The sequence below is a fragment of the Camelus dromedarius genome, chromosome 15 (assembly GCF_036321535.1).
Source record: "Camelus dromedarius isolate mCamDro1 chromosome 15, mCamDro1.pat, whole genome shotgun sequence".
NCBI lineage: Eukaryota > Metazoa > Chordata > Mammalia > Artiodactyla > Camelidae > Camelus > Camelus dromedarius.
In genome coordinates this window covers 47,062,845-47,090,269 of record NC_087450.1, presented here as the reverse complement: position 1 = coordinate 47,090,269, position 27,425 = coordinate 47,062,845, and the positions used below count along the sequence as shown (strand labels likewise).

Sequence of the window (27,425 nt, the reverse complement as noted above, 5' to 3'; positions counted from 1 at the left end):
ATAAGTGATGGCACCTCTATATAATGGAGTACAACAGTCATGAAAAGCATGAGGCAGTGCAATACGGACCTGGAACCCTCTCTGAGATAGGAGGTGAAAGGCCGAGTGCAGGAGTGAACGCGCTACCATTTGTGTGTGTGTGTGAGAAGTCTGTACAGGCGCCCCTCGGAGATACTTTGGGCTCAGTTCCAGAACACCGCAATAATGCAAGAAAGCAAGTCACGTGAATTTTTGCATTTCCCAGTGCATATAAATCAACAGTATGACTGACAGCTGGCATTATGATAGAAGCCTGAGGATAATGGAAAGACACCTTTAAAAAGGGCAGAAAGTAAAAATCCAGCAACCCAAAATTCTATGTCTGACAAAAAGTGACTTTCAAAATTGAAATCAAAGACACTTCCAACAATTAGAAATGGAGACAATTTAGTACCAACAGACCTACATGAAAAGCAGTATCAAAAAGAATTCATCAAGAAGATGGAAGCACAGCCATGAAAAAGAAATGGAGTGTAACTGAGAGGGTAAAATATGGGCAAATGCAGGTGATTAACTGTGGAAGACTGTTTTGTGGGACTTAAAATATACATCGAATTAAAATACATTACAACTGAATCACTATGTTGTGCACCTGAAACTAATTAAATATTGTAAACCAACTATACCTCAATTAAAAAAAACCCTGAAATAAATAATAAAATAAAATACACGAAAGTGTAGGAGAAGGGGAATTAAGTATTGTGAGTTCCTTGCATTGTGACCAAAGAGGCAAAAGTACTTTGGGGTGGATGTAAATGTGTCATAATCGACATTTATTGACCTTAGCTCATTTTTGAAAGACATTTCGTAGAATACACATTATTAAGTGCATCAAAACTGACCACAAGCTTGGTCAACAATCAAGTTCCAATAAATTTCAAAGGACTAATATCACACAGAGCATGCTGTCAGACCGCAGTCAAGTTAAGCTAAACATCAGTAACAGAAAGATAACCTTTAAACATTCCCCAGACGTTTGGAAATTAAGTAATGTACTCCTAAGTAGCTCATGGATCAAAGGCATCTCAGTGGACTTAGAAAACATACATTTTTAGAAAATACGAATTTTAGAAGTTACAAAACTGAGCTAAATGACAACAGCAATATGACATATATCGAAACTTGTGGGATAAAGCAATGTACTGAGGGGAATCTATAGCATAAGAGCGTGTTTTAGAAAAGAAATGCTGAAAATCAGCTAGGTCCCATCTCAAGCAGGTAAAAAAAAGAACACCAAATTGACCCCAAAGAAAGAAGAAAATGACAAGAAGCATAAGTTAATGAATTATAGAAATGGACAAAGATGCTTCACTGTGAAGGCTAAAATATTAACAAACCTTAGTAAGACAGATTAAGAAAAAATAAAAAATAGAAGGTACAAATTACCAACATCAGTAATGAAAAAAGAAACAACATAAAGCCCAGGGACAATGAAACAAAGAGAGAAAATATAATGATCAATATGTCAGAAATTTGAAAATTTAGATGAAATGGACAGGTTCCTAATAAAACACAAAAACTGTCCAAAATTCACAAAAAGAAATGTAGGACCTTTTATCTTTAGAGGAAACTGAATCTTCTCATAAAGGAAACTCCAGACCCAATAGGGCTTCACTAGTGAATTCTTCTGAACATTAAAGGAATACCCTAAATCTTCCTTAAACTCTTCCAGGGTTTAGAAAGGGGGAATATTTCTCTAATTAATAAGTCTGGTATAACCACGACGCCCAAACCTGTCACGGACACAGAAAGTCAGAATGGAAGCAGCTCTCATGTACGTGGTCCCAGAAGCCCTAAGGAATTTAAATATGAGCAGGTTGAAACTCTTGGGCGGCAGAATTCCAGCCCCACCGATGGTGATAGTGCTTCTCTCACTCGCAAAGGGATTTATGCACATTATCCCATTTTACTCCCAATTTATCATCATCTACACTTTACACAGAGGGAAATTGAAGCCCAAAGAGGGGAAGGAAACAGCCCAAGGTCACTCAGGCTGGAGTCCACTTGATGGACATTACAAGCACCTGCTGTGTCCCAGGTAGGCCTAGGGATGTGGGTTTGTGCCCCTCCTCCCCCTGCACCTCCCTTCTGCCTTCCTGGACCTCTCCCGGGCTAGTGTCTGCCCTGCCACCGTGGCTCTGGGCAGCCAGCACAGGAGCAGCAGCAGGGCCCGGGCAGGCTGCCGGCGCCCTCTGGCTGCTCCGTGGTGTCCAGGAGTCCTGGAGCACACGTGGTGGTTCTCGCTGCCGGCCTACCCCCAGGCTCCCTGCACTGACCCTGCCCAGAGGGAGCATATGGCCCTGAGCATTAGAAAGCCCTCATGGGCCATGCCCTTCAACCTGACCATCACCATTTCCAGCTGTCTTTGTCCATTTCTTTTAATTTTTGGTTTGTTTGTTGGGGGAGGGAGGTAATTAGGTTTTTATTTATTAAGTACTGGGGACTGAACCCAGGACCGAGGGGGAGGGTATAGCCCAAGTGGTAGAGCACATGCTTAGCATGCATGAGGTCCTGGGTTCAATCCCCAGTACCTCCTCTAAAAATAAATAAACCTAATTACCTCCCCTCAACACACACACACACACACACACACACACACAAACACACACACACACACACACACACACACACACACACAGTGCTGAACCCAGGACCCTGCCACTGATCTACACCCTCCCCTTTGTCCATTTCTCTAATTTATTGAGTCAGCACTTCTGCCTGTTCCTCATTTGACCCTCAGGGAACCCTGCAAGATGAGTATCAATACCCCCACTTTGCAGATGAGGAAAGTATGGCTCTATGGGGTGGCTAACTTGTCTAATCAACTACACAGAGAATAACAAGTCCAGGGTGAGACACAGGGCCTTCCTCACCACACCAGGAGGCCCCCAGCAAGCACTGTTCAATGTGATTGAAGATGTCCTGGATTATACATTATGAGACAGACAAGATCCACACAGACGGCTGCACTGAAAACCACACAGACTATATAAAAAAGAACTCCCCAGCCTACCTAAGGGGTGATACATGCATGTTTTTTTAATGCAGGGAACCCAGAAGGAGGCTTCCACAGTATGAGAGCTCAAATGCAAACAGAAGCCAAGACAGTATAAAAAAATAGAAATTAAAGAACATCTTTCGAGAGACTCAGTAAAGCCAGTAAAGCGGGATTCTTTAAATACATTCAAACCACAGCAGTGACTCGGTAACCACAGGATACAGGGCCGAGGAGAAGGGAACAAATAGGACAGGCCCTTTGTCACAACGAGGTCGGGGAAGTTCCCCTTCTAAAAGAGGTGAGTCCGAGGCCCAACTCAGAAGCTTCTAGATCCCACTGGTAAAATGAGAGAGAAAGAACATCCCAGAACAGAGGATGCTGGACACATAAGCAAAATGACTCAGTGTATGCCTTCAAATTGCACTGTCTGGAGGACGGGAGGCCCACTGATGGGGCCCCCAGCTGAGGGTCCCAGAGTCGCCTCTGAAACTACAGCCCCGCCCACCTGAGGCAGGGTCTGTGAAAACAGCAATTTCGTGAATCACAGAACCCAGAGCACACAGCACCCTCTGAACACAAAACAACGCGGCTCCCAGAGCAGAGAATCATGTATTTTCAACCTACTGGGTTTGTTTGTTCAGGGGAAGTCAACCTATGCATAACAGGACACTGGTGGATGTAATTTCTAAAGACCTTCAAAAAGCATCTGAGAGGAATCCAGACCAAAGACTATTTAGGAGACTGAGTCACACGAGAGTGGGGAGTTTCTGTGGCGGTGGATCAGGCTGGAGCCAAGCCAGTAAACAAAAAGCGGGGACAGCAAGCACTCCTCTAGATGGAAAAATGTAAACAGTGGTGTCCCCAGGGGTCGGGCTGGTTTTACATCCTCATGAACGACTTCGCAAGAGAAGGCAGTGGGGAGATGGCTCTGAACGCAAAGGAAACAGCCCTCTTGGGAGGAGGTGTGAGGGGCTGATAGACTTCACCCAGCAAGGCCCCTGAGGCCAGGGCATGGGTCCCCCCACTGCAGAGGGAGGAGCCCTGAGCACACAGTAGGTGCGCTGCACGAATCTGCCCTCGAACAGGAGGGAATGGCAGAGGGAGGCAGGAGAGGAATAACACAGAGTGATGCCTCTGCAGAAAAAGAATTCAAACTCCAAGCCCCAAGGAGCCCAGGGCCCCCGCAACAACTGGGCTCAATCCCTTCCGGCAGGCCCCGAACCCGGGTTCCAGGCCGGTCCTGCCCCAGGCCGCCCCCGAGAGCCTCACCTGCTGCTGGCTCTGCTCCTCCAGGTTCATCTTCACCTCCAGCGACTGGCGGGCCTCCAGGAAGGCCTTGCGGTGCTTGCGGTCTGCCATGTAGTAGGACATGATGCCCACGACGATGGCGCACAGGTAAAGGAAGACGTTGGCCAGGATCTGCACCCCGAGGAGGAGAAGAGGAAAGGACAGTGGTCAAGGCACGACTTGAGGAGAGGGATGGACGAGGTGGGCAGACGGCGACCAAAATCCAACCCCAAGTTGCCCAGTGTCCAGGGAGGTCCCCAGCAGAGCCTCTGACCTGGAAGGGGTGTTCAGACCCTGGAGCAGACCCTGCCCCACCGCCATGGATGAATGAGGTCTTTTCAAGGGAGTGGCTCCAGGCCTGGAAGGCTGGCTGGGGGATTGCAGATCTTCCCTCCTCCTTACCTGATAGCAAAGCTGGCCCACCCCACCCACCTGTGATCCCTGAGCAGCCCCTCTGCTACTCATCCATTCACCCACTCGTTCAACCACCACTCACTGCACCCTGACTTCTTAGGTGCATTTAGGTGCTGTGCTGATTAGTTGCGGAGGGAAGTGAACCAAGCCCAGATCCAGTAACAGCTGCAGGGTGAGTGCAGCTGCACCGAACACGCGTGCCACAGGGGAGAGGCTCTGGGATTCACACACGTCCTCTGAGCCAACCCCACCTGAAGGGGTGGCCAGTGCCAGCGTCCAGGTCTCACGAAGAGCTGAAGCGACAGCAAGGGGAAAAGGGAGTTTGGGACCTGACGTCTGTCCTGTGAACTCGGTGCGCTGGCACCGAGGGCTTCTCTAGGCATCAAGAGCCACATCCCTGGCACCCTGAGGTCCAGCCAGAGGGGGACAGAGCTCTTCTCTGAAGGGTGTGGTTTTCTTGAGCAGAAGTTAGAAGCTGGCAGGCAGGGAGGCAGATATTCTTAGTTTCTGACAATGGGGGAGAAAAGATTGGCCCAGGGGAACAGAATAAATTCTAGGGTAGATGAAAAATACAGGGAAGTTGATTTTAGATTTTTAAACAAGATAGTTTAAGAGGCAAGAAAGGAAGTTAATTCAGACATTAATTTTCTGGTACTCTTGGTAATGCTGTATCCCCTCTGATAGTTTCTGTGTTTCATCAGCGCTGCTGGTCTGTGCTCATCATGAGGACCCACCACCCCCAGCAGAAGCTTCCTGAAGAGTCTGTATGTGGGCACCAGCCTGAGCCCAGGAAGCACTCAACAAAGGGCCACTGAGTAATTAATTTGTTAGCAGGTTAAGTGTGTCTTGGTGCTGGTCATCAAGTCACTGCTTGCAGATTTCACAAGCTTCTTGGATGTCTGATTCCAGCAACTAACAATCAGCTGTATTCTTGGGCCTGGGCAGCCCTGATCACCTACACCATTTGTGGGGCAGGCAGGTAGTTTCAAAGTCCTCTGGGACGTCTCCTGCACCTTCTTCTGGACCATGATTGCCCACTGCCATCTGAGTGGTCAGTATCAGTATGACCTTGGTCAGTATGATCAGGCCACTTATTAAACACCTGATAATCTGAAAAGCTTCCAATTCATAATTTATGTTCAGTGGGTCAAAGCAAATCACAGATTGTTGGGTCTCGAAGCCAGTCTAGGTTGAGGTCTGGGAACCTCCACCAGCCCAGAGGCCACCATCCTGTGGCGAGGCCATGTGGCCTTAGAAACCCACCAGCCCCTAAGTTCATGGTGCAGGAAGCTGATGGACAAGGTCAGGCTGTACCTGTCCATCCTGACCCAGCAGTGCCACTCTGCCAAAGCCCAGATACAGTGGCCACCAGGCCAAGGGTCACTGGGCCGGGCCAAGGGTCTCCGGGCTGATGGGGCCGGGGTCCTAGAGGGCAAGGGCAGAGCTGCGCAGAGAGGAGCCACATGTCTGGACCCCACACCTGCCAGAGTCCACGGCTGAACCAGGGGCTCCAGACAAAGCAGGCTGACTTGGGGCACAGGCCTGCCTCTGCCCTGCCCACAACCAGCCTGGGCTGTCACACGGCTGGGGACAAAGCTCTACACTCAGGGGTCTTCCTGCCCTCCCCGGACAGGCCCTCCCTGACCACCTAAGGAGGATGGATGAGGGGGACTCTGTAAAATGTCCAGTGCTGAGCCTGTGTCAGGAATTACTGTTGTCCTTCCCCATCAGGCGTCCACCTAAGAAAACCAAACCTGCAGGCAGACCGTCAGAGAGCAACACTAGTGCAAAAGCTTCAAGCCAGAGAATAAAGAGTATAATGGGATTCAGGTTCGGTTCATGCCTGGGGATCGTCTACGCAGGATAGCATCCCTCTCTTTGAGCTGCAGGTATTTGAAAATAAAATCCACTTTTGCGCTCCACTTGTAGGTACAGACGATATGGAAAGTAAATTCAAGAGAAGCCCTGGCGACCTGCCAGGTCAGATAACTTCCCTGAGCTCCAGTTTCATCATCCATGAGCTAAGGGATGGACTCATCTCCAACGCCCTTCAGTCCTGACACTGTCTTGGGTTGGGATTGGAGATAATCTGGTCCAGGGAGGCCAGGGGAAGGAGGCTGGCGAGAAGGACAGCAGGTCAGTTCCAGGTTGGCCAGAGCACCCAGGTCACAGAAACCTTATCCCCTTCCTAACCTGCGCTCTTGGCTGCAGGGATGTGGAGGCAAACGGCTGCACCTGGGCCGTGCCCTGGAGAGTCACAGGGGTCCTGCAGGTGCCATCCATGCCAGGGAATTCCCTTCCGTCTTCCAGGGAGTAATCTGTTTCCAGACAACTCTCCCAACAGCCCCAGGCCATGGGTCTCTCAGAGCTCCCCCAGTTCTCTAAACTTTCCTCACGTGCAGAATGGGCCCTCAGGGGCACGGCTGCTCTGGCCCACCCTTCCTCTCTCTCACTCTGCCTCGGCTTCGAGGCCTGGAGGAACTCAGCTGCCCCCAGTGCCGGGTAGAAGAGGGCAAGAGGCTCAGCCAAGCCCGACAGGTGGCCCCTCAGCCTCTAAGTCCAGGGCACAGACCCGACAGGGTGATGCTACCAAGCCAAGGAGACCTCCAGCCAAGGAAGCCAGGGTGCACTCTGGGGAGGAAGGTTCGAGAGTGAGCCAGAGGAGCTGCCTGCAACACAGTCCCCTGGGGTGATGGTGGCTGAGCTAGCTTAGGGGACTGGCGGGCGGGCAAGGTTTGGGCAGCAGCCAGCACGTGGCCTCAGCTTCCTCACCTGTAACATCACGTCACATCACAACCTTACGTCCTAGACACTGGCATGCACTTTGCCCATCTCATCTGGCTTCATCTTCACAAGGCAGGTGATGTGATTCCGATTTGACAGAAGGAACTGAGATTAAGCAAGGGCTCAAAACTAGAGGCTAAGGTTTCTTCCCGCACTCATCTCTTATTATTCTATGATGCAAAACCCCACCCTACAAGCACCCCTCGGCTTATTTACACATCTATAACTCATCTTTCCCCAGGAAGGATATTAGACATTTTATAAACTAAAATTAAAATTTCCACCAAGATACCAGCCCTAAAGCACTTATTGTGAGCTGCTCACCTTTTTAATCTGAAACAAAGTAGAATGTCTGCAGATTTCTACAACTTCCATACATATGGGGAGGTCATTAGCTCTAGGCTCTGACATTCCTCCATCTCCCATTTCATATTTATGAATGTAAATGTGTCTCACTTAGCAAAAGGGATGTGCTCTTCAAAACGTGTATGAAAAAAAAGAGTTGAGCTCCCTCAGCAGTGAGCCACGCACAGCGCTGGCACCGAGGAATCAATGGGGACCAGGACACCATCCTTCAGCCCGGGAGCCCACCGCTGGCTGGAGAAGGCCCAGGTCCCGGGGAGGACACGGTGATGGGTAAGTGGGGGCTGTCATCTCTCTAACACATCAGTTAGTACTGCCTCTCGTTATAGTTTAAGAACTGCAGACCCAGGAAAATCTTTGGCTGCCAGGGAAAGCCTGAACCCTAGAGAGAAATCTGAAATGTGTCTCTCACGTGACTATGACAAATGGGCTTCTCCAAGCTGAGCCCTGAGCTCTGCTGGCCTGGGATTAATTTTCTGGTGCTCCCACCCCGGGGAGGGGGGAAGAGCTTTTTTTTCAGAACTCATCTCTTCTTCCAGGGCTCCCTTCCTTGCACCCACTGCTGCACAAATATCTCCCCACCCCACCCCAGCCACCCTGGGCCCACCTGGCAGCCCCTCTTCCTCCCTGAGAGCCCTGCTCAGCCTCCCATCCCCCTCCCTCCCTTCTCCACCCCTCCCCCATGCTCCTAGCACATGGTTCAGTCCCCTTTAATAGATGGGGCACTGCTGTCCTCCTCGCCCGTGTCCCCAGAGCCCACCCCAGGCCTCATCTGGCACCGGGACTCAGGAACCAAGAGCTGTTGGGTTGGACGGACTAGGTAGTGAAGCCACGTCACAGACACACCCCTCACCTGACCCCTTCAGCCTCTGGTCAGCAGACAAGAAGTCATCATAAAGCCAACCTCCCGGCCCCCAGGACCTCCCAGGGACCCAGCCTTCTAATTAACATCTCATCCGCTGCTCCCCACCCTCGCCCACCATCCTGAGAACAGAGAGGAACAAGGCTTGGTTACTCCCCCAGGACAGTACAGACCCCAGGACAGCAGATCAGGGGACAGTCTGGGAAATGTCCAGAGTATAATGCAGAGCACACAGGATGAGAGAGAGGTGGGCATGTGTGGGGGTCACAGTCACTCAGGGAGAGGTTAGACAGCTTCACACTCGCACCAGAGAGAGACGGGGTCTCGGAAATGCAAAGACGAGCTCTGATACCCCAGCCAGCGAGGTGAGCAAGCAAGGCCGGAGGGCTTCTTCACTCTCTATCTGGAGAGCAGCGGCTCCTCTCCCCTGTTCTGAAAGCGAGCAGAAGCCCTGATGCACAGACCCTCACCCATCTCCTTGGTGTGGCCCTGGGCCAGCGGCAGCACCGCCACCTGGCCGCCCACACCAGCCGACTTCAGTCCCCGGGTGATGCCGCCACACCCCCAAGGCTGAGAAGCCCTGCTCTGGGGTGCCATCAAGGTCGCCCCTCTGTGTCCCCGTGGCCTCCTTTAGACTGGGCGGCAGTCCTCTCTCAAAAGAATGATTCTTTTTTCCTTTTAAACAGAAGATTTTAAAAATAATGAATAAAATGAATGAATCTCCCCAGTGGGTAAACATTCTGACTAAAGCTGCCTCTAAGCCATGACAGCTGGATCCGTGTTTATAATACCCCAGCTCAGAAATGCGACCGTGAGAAAATTCCTTTACAAAATCATCCCTCTTGGAAATCTGATGAGTCACCGTCTCCTGCCCACAGGGACAGGCTCTAAGCAGGGCTCTAAAATGGAAGTCACCCCATCGGAGGCAGGCTGGTGGCTCAGTGCCTAGGCTGCCCTCACCCTCGAAGCTCATGCTGGCCTGCAGATTCCAGAACATCCCCAAACCGGGGAGAAGAGACCAAGGGAGAGGCAGCAGCTCTGGGGTGTCAATGTCCTCATCGGCTGCCCTTGGGGAACTTGTGATGCTCTGCTGCTGGGGAAAGGCCCCTGTTCATTAAAACAACCTTAGATGTTTTGGAAAAAACTCTCTGAGGAGCTGGAGGGCAGGAAGGAGCAGGGGAGGAGGCACCTCTGCAGGCAACCAGCCTCCCCAACCTAAGGAAACCTGGTCAGAGCCCGCGGCGGCAGCCACAGTGCCTGGGGGTCCCCACCTGTGCAGCCACGCTCACTGCAGACCCTTGGAGGGGCCCAGTGGTGGATGAATGCCTGGCAGGAGGAGTCACAGAGACCTCGCCCACCACCAGCAGGCTGTGTGGCCTGGAGCAAGTCACTTACCCTCTCAGAGACTTGGCTTCCTCACCCTCACCATAACCCTGAAGGCTGTTCCGGTAATATTAAGAGAGATTCTACGCAACACCACCTGACAGAGGGCTTGGCACAAAAGATGTTCTTAATGACTTTTTCCCTTCTTTTCTTCCATAGAGGAGAAGGAAAATTAGTAGCTAATAATAATACTGTAATGAAGCTTTACAAGAGACTGCATCTTCATTATCTTATTTGTTTGTCACAAGAGGCAAAGTTTTCTTACTCTCATTTTGCAGAAGAGGAGCCTTGAAGCTCAGAGAAAGTATATTACGAGCCCCTGCTCTGCCAGCGATGCTGAAATTGGTGCCCAGGTCTCCTTCCTCTTTGTCCTCTAAAACATAAGCACAGAGTTTAAATTTCAAGACATTAAAACAAACAAACAAAAACACAATCTCTGTCCTGGCCCAGGGACTGAGTATCAGAAGCCAGCCTAACCAGGCACGTGTGGCCTTGGAGCAGGTCCACCACTGCTTTCTTGCACCATCCAAACCCAAATCCAAGACTCCTTTCCCTGCATTACTGTCTCCTTCGCTGATGAGGGTCAGAAGAGGCTGGGTGAAGTCCAAGGTGCTGGGGGTCCCAAGGGAGCACAGTGAGGACCTGGAGCATCTGCGTGGGTGAGGTCTGCAGACCGTGGGGTGACACTCTGCGTTGCCCCAGAGCAAACACTAGCATCACGGTGCCAAGAGGCAACTGGGGTCTCCAGTAAATACAACCCTTCTCAACACAATGCAAGGTGCAAGCCTCGGGGCTCTGTGCCTCGCCCTTCCAAGCGGGGCATTTGTCAAGTTTCCACTGTAGGCCTCAAAACAAAAGGACCTCCAGAAGCTTCCTGCATGTTTAATAGTTAGGACATGCCTCTGCTAAAATACATTCAATGTTTACACTTTTCCAAAACAAAGACGACTTCCAGGATAGCCATGCAGCCATCATGGCATGTTACACAAGGTCCTTCACAACCTCCTGGGTGGGCACCACTCCACAGACTCAGATGGGATGGCTCCCCCAGAGACGTGGGACAGGGAAGCCCTGTCAGTTGGGCTCCAGTGTCACCCTTGTATCTTACATCTGGCCGCTGCCCACCAGGCTCCCTTCACTTCAGCCACACCGGGCATCTCTCCAATCCTCTAACAAGATGTGCTATTTCAAGGCTCTACAGTTCTAACCAGAACATCCCGCTCCAACCCCACCTCACCCAGTGGAGGACCACATGTTGTAATGATGCCCTGACTTAACCAGGTCAAGCACGCAGCACACAACTGGCCCTTAGCTATCCTTCAGAAACTGTTAGCTGTTGTTACTATTTCAAGATTATCTCCAACACCCCACCCCGATTCCCTAAACAGAACCATCCATCCATCCATTCACCAAGTCACAGATTTAGTGAATGCCCACCCTGTGCCAGGCAGGCGCTTGGCATTCAGCAGTGACTAAGGCAGAAAAAGTCCCTGCAGCCATGGGCTGACATTCTGGTAACAATAGATAAATAAGAAGTAAGTAATTCAACATCCTACAGTGCACAGGACAATCCCCACAACAAAGAGTTGTCAGGCCCCAAATGTCAACAGATCCGAGGGTGAGAAACCCTGGCCCAGGGCAATGCCTTCTTCCTTATTTATTCCTGAGTCTTCACATGAAACTTTCCTAAGCTTTTTTATTGAAGAACAAGGAATTCTGAGGACAAAGATGGAACTAGAAGATTTATTCTTATATCAATTGTAGACCTTGTGGGCTAAGAGGGGAACATTACTGATACTTGTTGAACCTAAGGACACAGGAGCTTGATAAATATGTCGACATGGGAGGAAGCCCCAAATCACAGGGGTAGAGATGATGAAGACCAGAGAACGCCACCTGGTCTGTCTTCCTGGAGGAGGAGATGCAGGAATAAACATCTCACAGTGGGCATTTTCTACCGACCAAGGGATGAGTCGCTTAAAGTCTGTGGATCAGGTTAGGGGAAGTCAGTGAATCCCTGAAATTAGGGGGAAAGTTGTGTTTTTGCCCTTTTCTGGGAGCAAAGTCCACTGCTTCCACCAGATTCTCTAAAGTCTGTTAGCCCAGATGATTAAGAACCACAAAGCTAATCAACCCCAACCTCCAACCCCGTCTCCTCTTACAGCTTCACGGCAGAGACAGAAAACATCAGGTCACGGCACTTTGTATCTTCGTACAGATGTGACCCCATTAGTCACCTTGGTCTTTTTCTGCAGGCCAAATAATTCCCATTCTACATGAAGGAGTCAATTTTAAAAGGTTTAATCATGTAAATGCTTCAGGGTTTTTTTTCCTACTTTATTTTTTTTTAATGGAGGTACCGGGGATTGAACCCTCCCCGCCAGTCCCTGAGACTTTTTTTTTTTTAACTCAACCCTCCTAAGTTCTCACTGAGTGGTGGACCCCATGCTGAGTCCTAGAGAATCAAAAAGGACCTCAAGAACTCAAATTTACCAGGGATAAAGAAGCTACGAGAATCAGAGGAAGCACAGATTGATTCTGAGGGAGAAGAGGACAGGTCCCCAGAAGGGAGAAAACCTTGGGCTGGATGCACTCAACTGTGGGTTTTCACACATAGTGACCACACTCACAATCATTTTACATACATTTTAATACATGGATGCTGGATAGCAAAGGAAATTTACACCAATTTCCAACTGAGGGCCAATGTTAAATGAAGGAAAGGCAAAAAGTAATAAACTATACGCTTATGGGAGTCACCGGAACGAAAGGGTTCCTGCCTCATGCTGCCTGCTCTGGTTTCTCACCTCTAAGCATCCTACTTGCATTTAGTGCACAGATCCTGACTTTCTGCAATTGCCTTTGAACTTGAGAACAAATGTACTAGCCCAGAGGAACACATCATCTGGAGACAGAAGATTTTTTTAGAATTCCAACAATAAGATCGTCACACAAACTGAGCATGTGAAAATGAGAAAGGGATCCCCCATTTTCAAAAAAAACACTGACATCCCTGAGAACAAACACAGCAAACCCTTGGGAGTCCAAGGACTCCCTACCACTCAGTTCATGATGACTCAGATCTTGCGAGTAAAACTTTCTGCAGACTCTCAGCTGCAGAAACCAGCGTCACTCTCCTCTCTGCATCACAGCTTTCTCCTTGGGGATTCGATTCCCTCTCTTGTCTCCCTTAGTGCTTCTCAGGGGTTACTCAGCAGCCCTCTTCCCTGCAACCTCTCCGAGCCTGCCTGGAGACATCCGGATGTGTTTTTTCAGTCACTGGTTCTGACTCGACCCTTCAATGCTTATTCCTCAGTTGCTACTTCTCTAGTTTCTGAGCCAGGTGCACTGGCATCTGGAGGGGAACTGGTTAAGAATGCAGATTCCTGGGTCCCACCCTGCCTGCTGAGACCCAGGAATCTACATTTCCCACTCCCCCAGGTGATTCTCTTTTATTCAATCACTGTCTTAGGTGATGTAATAAATATCAAAACAATACAAGATCCTCCAAACTTCCTGGTTCTTTAAACCAAACTATAAACACGTGACTGCTCTATGTCATCTCTCTAAGCTTCTTGCCTATTTCCCTTCTGTCCACTGACTCTCTTTCCTTTTCTAATAATCTTCTGATTCTTGGTGCACCCTCACCCTGTGTTACCACACTTCCTCATCATCTTATCCTGTCTGACCAGCATCCCCTCCATTCAAAGCCATATCCACTGAGATGTTTTCCATCAGTTAACGCTGTTTCATGTGTCCTGCATTTAGTTCAGTTCCCTGGTTTTGAATTCAGATTTTAAGTCACTTTCCAAGTTTCCTTCTCATTGTCCCAATCCTTTCACCCAGTGTCCCCCATCTCCCAGCTCTTGGCAAAGGTGGCACACACTCACAATCAGAGCCTGGTCTGGGAGGAACCTGCTCGCCATGGCCCAGTCCTCCCCATGGACTGGCTTAGTCCCATGACACATGAAGACTTTCAAATTCCAAAATTCGAATTTGAAGACCCGGCAAACTATCACCACTCCTAAATTTCTTCGGCCGCAACTGTTGAATTATCGTCACCTGAGTGTGCTGCCCTTATCCTCCGTCAGTGGTTCCCAACCCTGGAAGCACCTTACAGTCACCTGAGGGCTATGCCGGGCAGCTCCGCAAAACAGTGAAACCAGAGGCCCAGACACTGGCGTTGTTACAAAGCTCCCAGAGACTCCGTGTATGTACAGCTGGGGTCAGTGGGAACACCCATGCTTGTCACAGCCAACCCCAACCAGCCCCGAGGGGAAGGTCCCATTTCTGCAGCCAAGGGTTGGGACCACAGCTCACCCGACTGTGCACCTCAGGTAACTGGCACACAGCTCGCAGCCCCGAGCAGTCCTCAGTGAACCTCTGCTGACCGTCTGAGCCAGCGCCAGCCTGCGCTCCCTGTCACTGGGCCCTTCCGCCCCCCCCAGGGGTCATTCATCCCATCTGGTCCTCTGAGTCTTCTTGTCCTCTTCTTTCTTTCTCCTACCATCACCTGGCCCGAACCCTCACCTCTCTCAGGGCTGGACACAGACTCGCTTCCCTGGACCCTCTGTGCTCCTGCTAATCCACCTCCTGGTATCACATTAATCTTCCAATATTAGCTTTTTGCAAATTCCACCTTCTGCTCAAAACACCTCAACAAGCTGCCAGTTTTCCAAAAAGTAAAGTTCAAAACCCTCATTCTGGCACTCAAGGTCCTGCACACTCTGCCCCATAACCTTTTCTAAATACCTTCCACAGTCCCCTGATATAAGTCATCTGCTTTAGCCACACTAATGTCCCCAATGTTGCCACCAGCAGGCACTTCTGACCTCAGCATATGTCACAGCCCGCATTCCGAGCGCCCTCAAACTTTTCCACTAAATTAGGTGGGGAAGAAGCCCGCCTCTTCCCTTGCTGGGGTATGTGGATTCCACATTCTGTTGCATAAAAATCCCTGTTTGTATTACTATTTTTAAATGTCTTAAAATGTTTGCCTTTGAGTAAAACAGACGTGTCTGTTATATCATACGCTCCACAAGGGCAGGGACAAAATCTGTTCCAATCACCACTGTGTCCCAAGCACTGGACAAACACCTGGCACATAAGAGGCACTCAACTACTACTGGGTGAAGGAATGAATAAATGGGGGAAGGAAGGAGAGGAGGGAGGTGGGTAAGAGGGAGGGAGGGAATGAAGGGAGAAAAAGAAGGAGGTGTGGACAGACTGAGAAAGGATGGAAACGCTGATGTCATAGTTATCCTGGGGCTTCAAGTCCATCAGGCAAACACCCCTGGATCCCACAATGGGAGAGGCACCCCCGACCCCAAACCATCGCCCACCACCTTCCACCCTTCTCACCAAACCCTGTCTCCTCCGCAGAGCCTTCCTTGACACCCCACTCCTGAGCAATCATATTCTTATGTTTCTCCTCTAGTTTCTTGAAGAAAAAACAAGTGCAAGATAAATCATTGAGAAAAAAAATTTAAATACACAGCACCTTCTGATCTCATTTTCAGAGCAGAAATGAAATCAACAGAGCAGGACCAGAAACACCAAAATGTCAACAGTGGTTATTACCACGTAGGGGAGGGGGGATTTCGGATAATTTCTGTTTTCTTCTTTTTGTCTCATCATCTTTCTGCAGTGAAGCCCTTTGTGTAGAGGCAAGAAAAGACAATGAACACTATTTGAAAATTCTATTGTTCCTTCTGCTCACTTGGAACACCCTAACCACCAGCAGACCCAGGGACCCTTAGAAACAGAGATTCCTCTTCAGGGAAGCTCCCTCCTTGCACTTGAAAGGCCCTCAGTAAACACCGCATGGTGGGCAGCCCCACCCCAGAGTCTCAATATCTTGTCCAGAGTCCACTGAGAACCTGCCCTGTGCACCTGTTTCTACAGGACACGCCTCACCTCCCGCCAGATCTCCCAAAGGGCCAGCTGGGAAGATAAACCTTCCAAAGGCCTTCCAACCAGATCTGGACACAGCATCCAACGGCCTCGCCCTCTGCCCTCCTGCTCTGCTCAGTGAACTGCAGGAATTCAGAACCACAGGATCACAGCCACCAGGAGTGAAGGGAGACGCCCCCTCCTCACCCCCTCATCCATGCTGCCAAGCCAATCCTTGGTCACTCATCATGCAGAATCAACACATACGAAGGATGCACGCTCTTCATAAACCGGAGCTGGTTCAGGTTCTCCCCCTAGAGTCATCATCTCCTTGTGCTGGGAAGACGGGAGGACCAGTCCAGCTGGCAAAGTGACTGCAACCAGTCCTGAGTGGTTCCCTGCCAGCCGCCAGTCACTGGGGCTCTGCGGAGTAATTGCTGCTGGCATAAAGGGCCTCTTACGGTCGATCTGACAGCCGCTTACAAACAATGCCACATGGCTCACTTGGTCTACCGACTCCTCTGCCCCTGATTTTCTTCCTCTTCCCCTCAAATACTTGGTCCACTGGTGAGAACCACCGTCCATCCCTTCCCTCAGGGTCCGGACATCCGCCGGCAGGGACTGTCTCACCGGGGAACACATACCCCAGGCTTCCAAGAGAGTTCTAAGACCACACCCTGGCTTCCTGAGAAGTTCCCGACTTTTAAAATATTTCCCTTTGGTTTTCACCTCATTTTCCCACTTATCGGCCTTACACCTTTGACACACAAGACACAAGATCTTCTCCCCGCCTGAGTGTAGGATTGAAGCCCAGCACCAGCATGACCAGTGGTCGGCCTACAAGGGCACCTGGGTCCCAGCTCATGCCTGGTGCCACACTTCCTGTGGCATCCTTCCTCCACGGGCCCCAGAGGACCATCTGTCCCAGTCCAACCCCTCTCCGCCAAATATACGCAAACACCCTACCTCTCAGTAAGGAAAACACCTGGGGACAGTAAAACACAGCAGTTAGAAACTGGGCTTGAATTCCAACTACTACTGCTGGCTGTGGCCTTGGCAGGTCACCGCTGCTCTAGGCTTGCTCTCTTCTGTGAAATGAGGAAAAACTGGTTCCTACCTCAGGGTGGGTTTGAGAACGCGTGAGGACTGTGCGTGTTAAGCGCCTGGCACAGCGCCGTGCTGCGTGCATGGCAAGTGTCAGTCAGTGTCCGCAATCACGACTAGGAGTGTGATGAATTCCCAGTATTACTACCGACCTTTATTCCCAATGGGCCAGCTTTCCTCATCTCTTTTAATACATCTTGTCATTACCTGGGAAGTGGGTCTAATGGCTCCCAAACCTGTTCCAAGGCTCCACCCTCAGACATTCTGCTTTACTGTATTTTGAGGAGGGCCAGGAATCTGCACTGGGGATTCCAGGCCACCAGGAACCGCTGGACTGAAGTAGAACCTTATTGCTGCATTTTATTATTTAAACGTGACTCTGTGTCCCTCGGCCTTGTCCTATAAGGTTCATCCTGATGTGAAGTCAGGTTCCTTCCCCACACAGCTCTCAACAGTGTTCTTCCTCAGTCCTCCCCCACTGCCTGTCAGTGCTCCCGGGGTCCCCCGTGTGCTGACTGGGCTGCAAGGCTGGAGGTGCAGCTCCACCCCAGGACCCCGCTCCCAGCCGAAGGGCTTAGTCCCTCTCCTGTACCTCTGCCCAATTCTTACTGGGAAGCCTCTTGTGGCAAGGCCAGTGGCTGCTGGAGCCAACTGCCCATACCGTACTTATCAAGGACTTCCCCCCTCCAAAGTGCCACCTGGTGCCTAGGGACACCGATAAACCTCTAGTCACTTGTCCCCAAGTCCTCCTCCAGCCCCTACAACGGGAGGCAGTGTGACACCATGAAAAGAGCACTGGCTTTGGAGGCAGACAAGTTTCTACTTTATCATTCCTTAGCAAGTCCCCTAAATCCTCCCTCTTCAGCTTCTGCACGTGGAAAATAAGGCTGACAGCTTCAACTTACCTCCATTTATTAAATCTTGCCCAATCCAAGAAAATCACAATGATTTCCTCCTGTGCTTTATTCTAGAAGTTTTATAGTTTAAATCTTACTATGATCCATTTCAAGTTAATTTTTCAAGTTAATATGTGGGGTGAGATACCAATTACGATTTTTTCCCCATATGGATATCTGATTATTCCAGCATCATTTGTTGAAAGATTATCCTTTTTCCATTGAATTACCTTGGCACCTTTGTTGAACATTATTTGATCACAGATGTGTGTGTGTTAATTCCTGGACTTAATTCAAATTCATTGATCTAAGTATCTGTCCTTACGCTAATACTACAGTCTTGATTACTGTAACTTTACATCTCATAATCAAGTGATGTAACACCTCACATTTTAAAAAGTTAGTTTTTCTAATTTATGTGTCCATAAAAATTTTATAATCATCTTTTCAATTTCTACAAAAAAGACTGACGGGATTTTTGATTTGGATTGAACTGACTCTATACCAATTTTGGGAGGATTGACATCTTAACAATATTAATTATTATCTGTGATCTCTCCAATAATTTAGGTCTTCTTATTTTTCAGCGATGTGTTATAGTTTTTACATCTTGCAGATATTTTGTCAAATTTAGCGCTAAGTATTTCATGGTTTTGGATGATACTTTAAGTGGATTTTTTTTTTCAATTTCCAGTTGTTTGTTGCTAGTATATAAAAATACAATAGATCTTTAAATATTAATCATGTAACTTTCAAACTTGTTAAACTCACTTCTAGCAGCTTTTTTGTGGATTCCTTAGGATTTTTCACATAGATGATCACATCAACTGAAAAAACAGTTTCATTTCTTTCCTATTTGGATGACTTTTTTTTTCTTGCTTTATTGCGCTGGCTAGGACAGCTGCTACAAAGGTGAAAGAAGTACTGAGAATGAATTTTGTTGACTGCCTTGTTCGATTTTAGGGACAGGGTCAGCTACATGACATAGAGGTTTACTGAGAAGTGAAAATGAAGATCCCCTTATTCAAAAAGGAAAAAAAAAAAAAGGCCAAAAAATGTACTAAAATACAAAGTTTTGCCCTTTCCTTTTTGTCTTTCTTTTGACTTGTCATGGTGATTTTTACCTGCTATTTGATGTTCTAAGAAAAGTTAAATTTTAAAATTATTAGCATGAATTTTTACCATCTACTATATTGTACAATGACAGTTTTAAATGCAAATGTAAGAGCATTTAACTTGTATGCAGAATCACTGCAATGAAACAAGTAGTATTTTGTGGTTTATATGCATATATACATGTATTTCATTCTTATCAAAACAGTAGAAAGACCACAGAAAACTAACTCAACTGCTTTTATTCACTTCTTGATATGCACACATTCTACTAACACTATCTACCGTCAGCTTACTAATAAAGAAGGACTAAAAAGAAAAGGAACTATGGCTTCTCCTACTTTTCTCTTTCTCTGTCATGAATTTCTGCATTAAGTGGTTGGCTAACACACGGAAGCAACGCAAGTAAGAAATAGATGATGGGGTTCCTTGGACATTCACATTTTTTAGAACGTCACTACTTTCTGCTTTAGAAGCAAGGTCTAGTTTGGACAAAAGCATGGCCTCTCAGGGCTGTCAGGACCTCCACTTAGTCATAGATACAAAATGTTACTTTGTACTTGCTTTGCATCTTGCTGAAATCCAAACATTGTGAGTTCACCAGAATTCTAAGCTGCCAGGGCACTGCAAACTCTATATGAAAATGAAATGACAAGGAGGAATGGAAGACATATTGTGCTTATTTCCTCTGCACACCCACATGTTCCATTATCCCAGCATACTCCAATTATAAAACACAAGGTCAGAGATAACACTGTTTTCTACTTTACTTGAGGTGGAAGCATAGATCATTTTAGACCTTTCTTCTTTACTAACATAAGCATTTAATGCTGTAAGTTTTCCTCTTAGTACTGCTTTGCCTGCACTCCACAAAGTTGGTATGCTGTGTTTTCACTTTCATTTAATTCAACACATTTTCTAATGTCACTTGTGATTTCTGTCTTTACCCATGGTTTATTTACATATGTGTTGTTTAATTTTCCAAATATATTTTGGGATTTTCAAGATACATTTCTGTTATTGCTATTTCAATCCACCATTTTTGTCAGAGAATATCATACTTTGTATGATTTTAATTTTTAATGTAATGAATCTTGTATTACAGCCCAGCAGACTGTGTGTCTTCATGAAAATTTTAGTGCACTTGAAAAGAATATTCTGTAGTTGTTAAGTAGAGGGTTCTCTAAATATCACTTTGGTCTAGCTGGACATTAGAAATGTTCAAGTGTTCTATATATTTCTAATTTGTCTATTTGTTTCAGCCATAACTGAGAGAGGCGTGTTGCAATCTTCAAACATAATTATGGATTTGTCTATTCTCCATTTTAGTTCTATCATTTTTTTTTGCTTTGTGTATTCTAAAGCTTTATTATTAGGTGCATACATGTTTAGATTATGTCTTTTTGATGAATTGACTCCTTTATCATTATGAAATGTCTTTCCTTATTCCTGGTAACATTTCTTATTCCAAAGTCTACACTGCCTGATACTAACATAGCCAGCCACCCCAGCTTTCTTTTGATTAGTGTTTACATGTTACATGGAACATGCAAGTGTGCAGAGGAAATATCTTTTTCCATCCTTTAAATCTATTTGTGTCTTTATATTAAAAATGGGTGTCTCTATGACAGCTTATAGTTGGTCCTTGCTTTGTTATCCATCTGATAATATCTGCCTATTAAATAGGGACATTATATCATGTACATTTAATATTATTATTAATATGGTTGGGTCTAAAACTATTTTTGTCTTCTGTTGGTCTCATTTGTTCCTTGTTACTATTTCCCTCTTTTTCTGCCATATTTTGATTTTATCATTCTACTTTATCTCCATTATAGACTTATGTGCCATACCTCTTTGTTACCACTATTTTAATAGTTGCTCTGAGATGTACAATACAGGCATATCTCAGAGATGTTATGGCTTTGGTTCCAGACCAATGCAATAAAAACGAATATTGAAATAAAGCAAGTCACACAAAATTTTTTGTTTCCTGGTGCATATAAAACTTACATTCACACTATATTGTAGTCCATTAAGTGCAACAGGATGTCTAAAAAAATATTTTTAAATTAAGGTACGTATGTTTAATTCCTAAAAAATGCTAACAATCATCTGAGCCTTCAGCAAACATAATCTTTTCGCTGGTGCTTTGAAATATTGCAAAAGTTATTAAAATGTGACACAGAGACACAAAGTGAGCAAATGCTGTCAGAAAAATGGTGCCAATAGACTTGCTCAATGCAAGACTGCCACAAACCTTCAATTTGTAAATCACACAATAAAAGCACAACAAAGCGAGGTATGTCTGTATGCATCTTAACTCAGTCTCCTTAAATGTTATTACTTTACATACAGTATAAGAAAATTGTAACAGTATCTTTTCATTTTTCCCCTCTTGTCCTTTGTGCTGTTGTTGTCATGTCGTACTTTTGTATGTTATAAACTCTACAGTACATTGTTTGTATTTTTGCTTTAGACAGCTGTTTAAACAGATCAAAAATGAGAAAAATAACTTCTGTATTTTCTCACATATTTACCACTTAGAGGCCTCTTCATTCTTTTGTGCAGCCCAAATTTCTATCCAGTATAATTTTTCTTCTGCCTGAAAAACTTTAATAGTTTTTGTAGTGCAGGTCTGCTTGTGATAAACTCTTTCACCTTTTGTTTGTCTACAAAAGTCTTTATTTCACCTTCATTTTTTGAAGGATATTTTTATTGGGTACACAATTCTAGATTGACCTATTTTCCAGTTCTATACTCTTCTGTCTTGAATAATTTCTGAGCAGACATCTGCTATCATTCTTATCTTTGCTCCTCTATGTAATGTGTCTTTTTTCTTTCTTTCTGTTTTTTATAAGTTTCTGCTTAATTCCTAGTATTAAGCACCTTGATTATGATGTGCCTTGGTGTGATTCTCTTTATTTTTACACTGTATATTTACTTGAGTTATACTCAGCTTCCTGAACTATAGGTTATAGTTTTCATTAAATTTGGAAAAATTTTCACCATTATTACCTCAAAAACTCTGTCTTCTTCTGGGACTCCACTGCTCTCCACTGCCTAGAGAATGTGGTCAAAGCAATCTCAAATAGCTTTCTAGGTTGTCCATTTCAGAACCCAAATTACCTTCCAAGCTTTTCTTTTACTATCTCACACACCCAGTTCTGCAGTCAAAAGTTCTCTGTGTATGTGTGTGTGTGTATACATTCATCCCCAGACCACTGCCCACCAGCAATCTTCCCCCTACCAATCCAGGGCTCAAAATCTAATTTTTCCTTCTTGGCCCAGCTCAGTACTGCCTCCTCCATGAGACCTTTCCCAACCAGGGCAGAAGGATGCCTCTTCTCTGTACTCTCACAGGTCTTGTGTGTTATAGCGGCCCCTTGAGAGCTTGAGGACATCCTTTCGGCCAATCTGGGATGAGTCCCACTCTCAGACCCAGAGAAAAGAAAGGTATTGGACTCTGCCACCTCTGTGATGGAAGTAAGAATGATGTTATGTCAAAAGGCGCCTATGTGAAACTTTCCGGAGGGAGAAGTTGAGCACACAGTATTTTAGGAAGGAGTGAGTCAGGCAGCATCTCTCCTTTTTCCAAAGGGAAAAATGAGACACACAGCAAATTAAGTCAATTATACTGAGCCAGAGGAAATATCCTCCAAGGATCTTCACTCTCAGACCAGTCTCTCAATGTAGCCTCTCAAGAGTTAGGGAAAAAAAAAATCCCAGCTTCCGACTTCCTTCTTATAAAGCCAGGGGAGCAAGAGAAGGCAATCATGTTCCAGGAGACCACACAGCTCTGGATCCAGGTCTCTCAGGAGAGAACCCTGGCCTGCTAAGGACTGAGAGGCCACAGGGAAACAAACAGAATTCCCACAAATAGAAGAACAAAAGCAAAATCAATCATGCAACCAAGAGCAGCTCACCAGAAGACCTGAGCCTGAGGCCGTCCCAGTTTTACACTGGAACCTCTTTCATCGGGCCAGAACTCCAGAGTGTCCCTCCAAACACATCCATACCAGGCGGCCTGCCCTCCTTCCATCTCTACCTCCTGTTCCTGCCATTCTCCCCACCCAACCACACGCCCAACAGCCTCCTACCTGACCAAAGGCCTCCTGACACCCCACTGGCTCTTCACTCACTCTTGTCATCTGACGTCCCAGTGTCACCTGCCTCCAGCGCCCAGTGCCCCATCCCACCCACACCCGTCTGAAGTTCCCGTCTCCACCTGAGTTCCCGAAGCAGAGCCACACAGGATACTCATGAGCAGACCCTGCATCTCCTTTCTGTTTCCTGTACCTGTCGCAGGTCCCTGCCCCACCACCTGGGCACTGGGGACAGAGTAGAGCAGTGTTTCCTCTTCGAAGGGTTGGGAGAGTACTACTCTGGGGGCCAGGAGACCAAGGCTACAGACAGAGGCCCTGAGACTGTCTCCCTGTGGGACCGCAGGGACCTCAGGCAAGTCACTTCCCTGCTGGGCCTCAGCACCCTCCCTGGAAACGCTCAGTCATAGCCCCAGGACCGCCCCTCCTGGCAGAAGCTGTGTGAGCAGTAGGGGACAGCAAGCAGCAGGAACAAGCTCATCCTGATTTGTACATACCACTCAAGCAAAATGTACCTCCCAACAGGGATCCAGCTTTGGGTTTGACATAGTTACAGATATGCATATAATCATAGCAACACTTGCATCTGAATGGGGCTCTGCGGTTTACAAAGTGCTTCCACTCACCCTCTCAGACACCCCTCACCACAGCCCTGTAGGAACAGCCACGTCCTCATCACCATCACGGCAAACTCATGCAGCGCGCACTATTCTCTGAGCTTTATTAGCTCAACAGAGATTCAGTAAAGAAGGCACAGAGAAGACTAAGCAACTTGGCCAAGACCACAGAGCTGGGAGCAGCAGACCCAGCCGTGGAGCCCCAGCACCTGGCCCTGCATCTGGCTCTTACTCACGGGGTTCACACCCTCTGTTCTCCTCACTTACCAAGGAGGAGACCAAGTTCAGTGAGATTGAACGGTTTCCAAAGACCCCCGCACCCTCAGAGGTGCGGAGTTTGAACTCAACTTCTGTTCACCGACAAGATGATGATGAAACAGGCAAAAACCAGAAGCAAAAAGGATGTCAGCCCTCGGCAGGTACCTGGAGACAACGGCTCCTCCCCAGCTAGAGGGGCGGCCGCAGGTGCATGTGAGAGGCACCCACCTGGACCCCCAAGTGGGAACTCCTGGCTGAAAGAGGGAGGGACTGAGGACCACAGGGAAACTTCACCACCCTGAGGGGGACACTGGCTATCAGAGAGGAATGTGTGGACATCAGAGCTAAGAGGTTTACTTCCCTAATTAGCATAAACTTACATAAATAATCTCTCAAGCCTAAATGTTTATATATCACATAAAAATGCAAATTGATAGAAAGCTCTCTGGAAGTATACACACCATACACTTGGCAATGGCTGCCCATGGTGGGGGGAGCAGCAGAGGGAAGGGGGCCTTTAACGTCTATGCTTTATACTTCTGCCTCAGTTGCATCATTTCTAACAACAAATACACTCATGATACAGGAGAAAAATCAATCGTCTCATCTATCTAGCTGTAAAAGGGGCCCAATGTTAACAGTAGGTATCCTTGAGGAATAATATTATGCGTAATATTTTTCCATACTATTTAATATTTTCCAGGCTTTCCATAATGAGCACATCTGTTATTTGTATATTAGACAGAACCATATGAAATGAAATCGCTATTGTCGACATGTTGGAAGCAGCTGGATATTAGCAATTTCATGTGATTCAACTTAGTCATTTATGCATCAACATTCAATCATTATTTATGGAGGGACTGCTCTGTGCCAGGCCCATATCCAGACAACAATTCTTTCTTCCTGTTTTTTCCTTAAGAAAGTACATAAACCCAGCCGGGCCCCCCTTACCGGCAGGACCCGAGGTTACTGTCTCTGTACGCCCAGCAACTTGTACCAGCACATCCAGCCCGAGCCATCATGTTTGGCTGAGTGAAAAGATGAATTAGGAGACAGAAGGACAACAGATGTCCATCACGAGGCACATGCAATTACCCATCAGAAGTAATCAACACCACCTACCATCCTGGTAGGAAAAGAAGAGGGCAGACAAAGAGGAGGATGGGTCAGACTCTGGTTACCTTAATAATCGTGCTGATCTTTACTGCTCTGGCAGGGGGACAGGAGCAGAGAAGCAGTGGGGAAGGGAGACGGCATAAGGGGTGCGCAGGCCGCAGAGGGACATGGTTATGGTCAGCAGGCAGCCCTGAGCAGCAGTTCCAGTGGAATGGTCCCTGGAACGGCCCCTCTGTCTCCCTCTCCCCACTCCCTTAAGCTGCACATCTTGCCAGGCCGGGGAACATTCCGTCAGTCTTTGGAGAGCTGTCCTGCCACCTAAGCAGCAGTGGGTTTCTCTATATTAGCTTCAATTTTTATGTAGACTATAATTCTTTTATTAAGACCTGATGTCCAGATTTTCCAGGAGTGGAGACCACCCTCCCCACCAAATCTTAAATTACAGCTGTAGAATTTATTCCTCTAGCATTTGTGTCCTGCAACAAGGCAGAGCGGGCAGAGGAAAATGAGTGTCAAACGGGAGAAGGCACCCTGAGCACCACGTTTCAGTTTGCAGCCAAAGAAAGCGCTAGGATGATGTGAGGTCCAGAAACCATGTCACCTGAGGACTTCTTGGAAAAGTGCAATGGGTTAGGCTGAAGAGGAGACTGAGGGAGAGCAAGACGGCTGAATTCAAATACTAGAAGGGCTGCTGGGTAGAGGACAAGAGGCAGACGGGTGTTACTTCCTCTAGATAAACTAGAACCAGGAACGGATGCCAAGAGATGGCAGGATGGGGCTCAAACAGAACGGCCAGGAGCACAGGCCAGCACTGACGCTCTCCAAACCCATGTTCCAGATGAGTCAAGACCATCCACCCCCTGTAAAACCTGCTGACCTTCCACGCACAGCTGGCAGGATCCTTTCTAGAACTTTCCTGTACTTGTGCTCCGACTTTTGGAGTGTTTCCCAAGTCAGTTGTGTTTAGTCCCAAACCTGCAGATGTCAGCTGTTTCTTGGTATTATATTTACAGAACTTAAATAAGAACCTAAAACAGATAAAATATGAATGTGAAAGGAAGTTATTTCTGAAAAAAGTAAAGTGAACATTTTAGAAATTTTTGAAAAATTGAATAAAAGTGAGTAGCTAAAAGAAGCTGCTGTTCAATTAGCAGTGGGCAAGACAACAGTAAAAATTTGGCCAAAAGGAAAAAAAATGTACATAGAAAAGTCACAAAAATCTAGGATTCTGTACCCAGATTATTTCCAAGTGACTTTTAATCCTCCCTCCACTTTAAGGAAACTGTAAATTACAGAGGTCACATCCTAGTTACAAAAGGCCACAAGGAACACCACCAAGGGCGCCCAGCACAGGAAATATCTTTCCTTTCAACAAAAGATGAGCAGCTAAGTGTCTCCGAATGAAACAAGCATCTGAAATGCCTGTAAATGTACACATTTGTGTGCAGTTTTTGGTGTGACTCCTTGATCTTACTGACTTTTAAAGATCTACTTTGTTGCGCTACAGTTTGCACATGATGAAAAGCACCCATGTAAAAGGCGTATTTTGATGAGCGTTGACAATACAGCTGTGTGGCTGCGTCCACCACCACGATATGGAAGGCTCCCCTCACTCCAGAATGTTCCTTTGTGCCCCTTCCAATCCCCCGCCCCCCACCCAGTGTCTAAGGCGTCACAGCTCTTACATACAGGGTCATGCGGTGACCACCCGTGCTTACCACCGTCTAGCTTTTGGTTTTATTCCTTTTTCACATACAGTAAAATTCACCCTCTTGGGTGCATAGTTCTGTGTGTTCTGACACACAGCTGTGTGACCACTATCCCAATAATTTAACTTTTTGCATCGATCGACCAACCACCTGCCTCAGTCTCATCAGATTCGAGGACTTCCACCGCACTGGGGCCTGAAAGCCCTGGACTCGACACCAGCCCGCTCTGTATTTTCACTCTCTGATCCCGGGCACCTTCTCGCCTCCAGTCCCTCCTCTACTTTCTCATCTATGAAACTCTAGACACAAGAATGTGCCCTTGCAGAGGAGGTATGAGGACTAAATGACATAATGTAGATAAGGAGTACTTTAAAAACCCCTGCAAATGTTCTTTGTAACCAGTTTCAACAGTCTTCGGACCATTTAGGCTGTTCTGAAGGAAACTGAGTCCCCCATCCCGAGAGAAACGGAAGCAAAGCCCAGA

The 27,425-nt window shown here is 47.2% G+C and overlaps 1 protein-coding gene across 2 annotated transcripts in view; it reads right to left on the bottom strand.

Moving 5' to 3' along the window:
- ADCY3 (adenylate cyclase 3) overlaps positions 1 to 27,425 on the bottom strand; it is a 75,870-nt gene that overhangs the window by 34,867 nt on the left and 13,578 nt on the right. For both annotated transcript variants that reach the window (XM_031466676.2, XM_010992950.3), the window contains exon 3: positions 4,307 to 4,456. In XM_031466676.2, the coding sequence (XP_031322536.1) occupies positions 4,307 to 4,456 (150 nt within the window). The remainder of the gene's footprint in view (positions 1 to 4,306; positions 4,457 to 27,425) is intronic.